At 41.4% G+C, this 5,470-nt stretch overlaps 1 protein-coding gene across 1 annotated transcript in view; it reads right to left on the reverse strand.

The window, feature by feature from the left end:
• Positions 1 to 1,002: 1,002 nt before the first annotated feature.
• Positions 1,003 to 5,470, reverse strand: part of LOC308155107 (uncharacterized protein) — a 52,273-nt gene continuing 47,805 nt past the window's right edge. The window contains exons 58-59 of the mRNA XM_080528350.1: positions 3,418 to 3,651; positions 1,003 to 2,780 (exon numbers count right to left, since the gene is read on the reverse strand). Coding sequence (XP_080384476.1) covers positions 2,634 to 2,780; positions 3,418 to 3,651 — 381 coding nt within the window. The 3' untranslated portion in view covers positions 1,003 to 2,633. The remainder of the gene's footprint in view (positions 2,781 to 3,417; positions 3,652 to 5,470) is intronic.

Raw genomic sequence — 5,470 nt, forward strand, 5'->3', positions numbered from 1 at the left:
TTTTTTTAATTTATAGCATTCGAAAATCGATGTATTTGAATAATAAAAACGTGGGTTGGAGATCATCATTCTAAAGTAACAACAAGAGAAAAAAACTTTACAATTTCATGCATACAGATAGGTTTTAATGCTTCAAAAGACATACAAGAGTGGGTGGCCACAGTAAACTTGAATTTATTGACATAAAAACCAATATATCTTCTATCCTCTCTTACACAGGTTTGACAAGACCATAAAAACAAACAAACAAACAAACAAACAAACAGACAAACGTAAAACAACAAAAACAACAAAAACTAAAAAGAAAACTTTATTGGCAGCATCATTGCTGTTTCAGAAAATTTACAAAAAAATGTTTTGTCCTTTTATTGAGAGCGAAGTATTAAATTTGGTGTGCTGCATCAAAATGAAAAATAAAAACCAATGATCTATAAGTGTACTGAGTTTTTCTTAACAGAAATGGTTCAAGTCACATATCTAAAGGTACAAAATAAAAACATAACGGTAACAAGCTACAAGCAGTAAAAGGTTCTGTGGAGGAGGCTGTAGTGGTTAAAGCAGACAGAGTGCATAGTTTGTACAAAGGGAATAACTATGGGGAAAAGAAAGTAAACAGATAAATCAGAAGCAAAAACAAGCTTTTCATCTGGTTTTTTCTTTCACCGAAGCTGGCAAAACTGGTGGAGTATTAGCACTAAATCACTTAAAAAAACAAAACAAAAAAATCATACTTTAATGAGGAATCTAATTTAAGCATATTCTGACCTATTATTTCTCAATAGTGGTGATTTAAAAAATAAAGAAGTGGATTCTTGACCTTCTTGGAACGTAAAGCTATGTAAAAAGAAAACCTTTGGCAGGGTAGTTGAGGGTTTCAGGTACAAACACACTTGAAACTGTTCCGTGGCCATGTGCTTTGGAATACTCAAAGGAGATGATACCCCATAAACCCATTCAGACCAGACACCTCCACCCCATAACCCCCTTCAGACCAGACACCTCCACCCCTACTCCCAAGAAAGAAAGCAGGAAAAGGCTTCATGTGAAAAAGATGATCCATTGCACATAACACCGAACACTGAGATCCATTCACAAAATGCACCAAGTCTTGGAACCATGATATGCACACGTTGTAGTACCATATCTATGTTTTCTTTCTTTAAGACATTTCTCCACACTTTCTACAGTACAGTTAAGTTGAAAATATTAGCACCTTTTTGACAACTGATAACAACCTCATATTTCCACCAGCACATGCCAAGAGCTGCAGTAAGTTCAGACGGTGTAAGACTTGTTTTTATGTGTGAAAAGCCCTAAAAAAGGAAATACCAGTTGTAAAAGAACAATGAATGAATGAATACGAAGGGAACTGGCATGCATAGAAACACCCCTGAACATAAATAAGGATGCAGCAAAGATCTTCTTGTGTCAGAGGTGGTGGCTAAGAAGGTCATGGGTGAAATGGCAATGGGTTAACATGGCCATTAGGCTACTGTCATTCAAACAACACAAACTAGACAAAAATACATAGCACCTCAGAGGAGAGAAAGTAGCACCTAAGTTCTGATTTGTTTGTTTCTTTGAAATGTGAGATCATCTCCCGTTGCATATATAGTTTGATAGAGAAAAATATGGAAAAAATCGGGAAAAAAAGATAAAAGCTGTTTATTAAGTTAATAGATCTCCAACTGCCACCAAAATAGGCACTTTGTTCAGGAGGACACAAGAGGAGGAATGTTTTGTTTCGTTCTTTATGCAAATCAACTCTTACATAAAAGCGCAGAGCTTTTTTTCGGTCTTTTATTTGTCATTCGATTCTTAAATTACAAGTTGTGCTTCACACCTGCAGCAAGAAAGCACTCCCTCCTTCTTCTCAATTTACAAATCGAATTTCTAACTTTTTTTGTGTTGTTGCCATTTTGATTTATTCCAATAACCATCATCTCCTACCTCACACTTGTAAAGGTCACATGCACGTTTTGAAGCCAGAATCAATAAACATTACCAGGAAAAATATACAGAACGTACTTACAAACATACAAAAAATATTTATATATATTTATATATATAAGCTCCATTCAAGAGAATGGGGAGACAATTATGCACAAAACAAAAGCTTCCAAAATGAATGAGCGAACGATGAACGATGAATGAATTCAAAGTGGAGTAAAAGATGAGAAAAACAGAGATGGACACTACAGAAAGCAAACCGCCACGTCAGATGGAGTCCATGGCGAATACCCTGACCTTCTGAAACACGTCACGTTCCAGGGTTCGCCTCGGCCGCGTGGACAACAAGACTGGATCTACGTCAAGTGCGCTGGAAGTGGGAGGAGATCGTCGATTTGGGCGAGGGGGTAAGTATCTGACTTATCCAGTTTCAAAACTTGCATGTGATGGAGAGGGCACACTGAGGTTACAAGGTTGCTCTTTTTTGTTTTTATTATCCTTATCAAATCCTATAGAAATTTATCTCATCTTGAATTTTTTTTTATTCATACTTTGTTGCTTTTGGAAAAAAAAGAATGCTTTACAAAATAAACATTGTCCTATTTCATTTCATGTATTTTTGTTTTTTTGAGAAAACAAATATGTTTTGTTTTTTTTCGCTCCGATGGTTCAGAAAGCAGTCTTTAGCCCAGGAAGCAGACAGGGCCCACTTCAAATCCAAATTTCTGCGCGGCTCCGCCAAAATCGTTGAACATGATGTCAACGATCGGCACCTGTTCCACCTTTGGCGTGTTAATCTCAAGTACTGTGTTTTCATAGCCCTTTTTCAACTGTAAAAGAGAGGGAGAGAAGAAGAAAAGGAAGAGTGTGAGAAAGTATAGTAGGAGAAGATTCTACAACTCTGAAGCCAATCAAAATCGTGACGTTAGAATTATAAGGTTCTTTTTTTGGGGGGGGGGCAAAATTGAGTTTTTTACATAATCTGATCCATTAGGTGTTTATTAATGCCTGTGTGGTGTTATTTTTAAAATGTTGAAATGTTGAGTTAGTAATTAATAAAATACAAAGGTTCCATCTCACAAAACATAATGGAATGTAAAAACTTTGACGCTCAATATCTCTGAACTACCCTAAACGGAGATAGAACCATATAATTCTAAGCTCACGATATGCAGTAAGCCAGGATGAACCTCCCCACACACGGCTTTCTAACCAACTAAACATCCAAACAACTTGGATGGCGTAACACAATATCCCAAATGTACAAGCAACATACTGTACTTTTTACCGCCAAGACACACACCCGCACACGCACACACTAATTATGTTTTTAGGTGGTTTTGTTTTTAACTTATTATGTTTTTACGGTTGTTGTTTTTTCTCTTTGTAGCACTCTGACATTCTTTTTGAATGAAAAGTGCAATACAAATAAAATGCATTATTATTATTACTATTATTATTACTCACCGCGCAGCCGTCCACCAGGGCCCTGATGTAAGGGTTGTTATCGTAGGACATCTCCTCGTCGTTGGATCCCAGGAAGCGGATGGCCTTGTCGTAGTTGTCCTGGTCCTGGTCGTGCCAGGCCACTGACTGGTAGCAGTTGTAGGTCATGTTCTGACGGGCCGCCGCGCTCAGCAGCCTCAGGAAGGTCATCTGGACCACGCCGATGGGGTTCCCCTCTGCGTCCACATACGACAGCTACACACGCGAGAGAGGGAGAGAGAGAGAGAGAGACGAGTCTAGAACCACGGGGGCCGTAAACCAAGGGGGGGAACCAGCAGAGAGACTGCTATACATACAGTACATCCTGTTCTGTCACTTTGCCTCCTCTAAGGGGACACAGGACGGAACATTATTACGAATCATCTTCCCTCGGTGGATTTCAATCAGTGGATTTTTTACGTCTTCTGGCGGTAGAGACCTAGCTGGCGTGCCGCGCAGCGTGTCGGGAGTTGTCTTACTTAAGGGGAGAGTTATCTGTATGTTCTCTTAAATCTCATTTCGATTAGCTAGTTCCTAGTTGTACCGTTGGGATTCACTCGAGGCAGGGAAGTGCGTCATCGGGGGGCGATCTTTAACGACTCGGGTGGGTGTCTGCGGCGGTCGCAGAGCGATGAGACGCCTTCAGACCGGCCTCTCTTCTGCGGGGGGGCGGCTCTGACAGAATCACGGAGGAGTCGGCGGTCATTTGGCGCACTGCAAAAACCTGGGGGCGTTTTTGTCCCGTCGTTCATGGCGACTCCGGGGGGGAGCAGGTGGTCGGGGGGTGAGATCAGCGCCAGCCTCTCCCCGGAGGTTCATGTTACGCTTCATTACCCATAATTCACAGCGGTTTCGAGCGGTTTTCAGACTCCGTTTTTTTACACAGACAACAAATCAGGGCTTGGGATGTTATCAGCGGGGGCTTTAGCCATCCGAGCTTCTTTAGAGTGGAATATCTGGGCTGTCACCGCCCCTCTTCCCCCCATCCCACCCCCCGAGCTCCGAGAGTGATGGAGAGGCCTCTTGTGTAGGCTGTCTGGGTCTCTAGGAGAGGAGTAATCCTCTGGCAGAGCTCTGTCAGTTAGAGCTCTATGGGAGCTCTGAAGGCTCTGGAACCTGACATACTCTAAGTAAGACTGCAGTGTTTCTGCGGTCGTAACAGTAGCGAATACCGTATCCGTAGCGATCAAATGAACAAAGCGTTTTTTTTCTCGATTTAAAAAGATATTCCCAGTATCTCTGCTTCAGTTGTTCGAAATGGAAAATGTCTGTGTGATATGACTTCATTAGGGTAAAAATATGCAGAAATATGATGCTTAATTAAGAAAATGAGTTTTTGTTCACCGGCTTTGAACAATTTCGAATTTGCCTAATTCACCCTCATTAGAATACTCCTAAGCCCAGATGGGTAGTATTCCACTAGGCGGGCTGCAATGATACGCTTCTAATCCTGACTGATGACATCTCAGTCTGGCGACGCTGGGGAACAGCAGCTCCTGGTGTGATGTCACTGAACGATTGTGCTCGGGAGAGAGATCCGTTTCCATACCAACCAGCAGAGATCCATCAGTTCCACCACGGTCTTTCTTCTTGTTTCAGACACACAGGACTGACTGAGAGCCATGCACATGCAACGCCCAGGCCATGCACAGAGCAGAGAGACACCCGTACAATATGTCTGGGTATGTGTGTATGCTGTCTTTGTCTTTTTTCTTTCTCTCTCTCTCTCTCTGTCTCTTTCTCTCTGTCTCTCTCTCTCTGGCTCTCTCTCTGGCTCTCTCTCTGTCTCTCTCTCTCTCTCTCTCTGTCTCTCTCTCTCTGTCTCTCTCTCTCTCTCAGTCTCTCTGTGTCTCTCTCTCTGTCTCTCTCTGTCTCTCTCTGACAAGAGACAAAAGACTAGAGACAGAGAAGCTTTGTGGTTGCAAAAAACTAGCTGACACATTTTTTTTTTTTTTACACATTTCTAATTAATTGCTGATACAGTTAATTAACGAATGAAAAAACTAAATGCTGTATTACCAAAATGAATACACTA

Source organism: Nansenia antarctica (assembly GCF_963989245.1).
Source record: "Nansenia antarctica genome assembly, chromosome: 4".
Lineage (NCBI taxonomy): Eukaryota > Metazoa > Chordata > Actinopteri > Argentiniformes > Microstomatidae > Nansenia > Nansenia antarctica.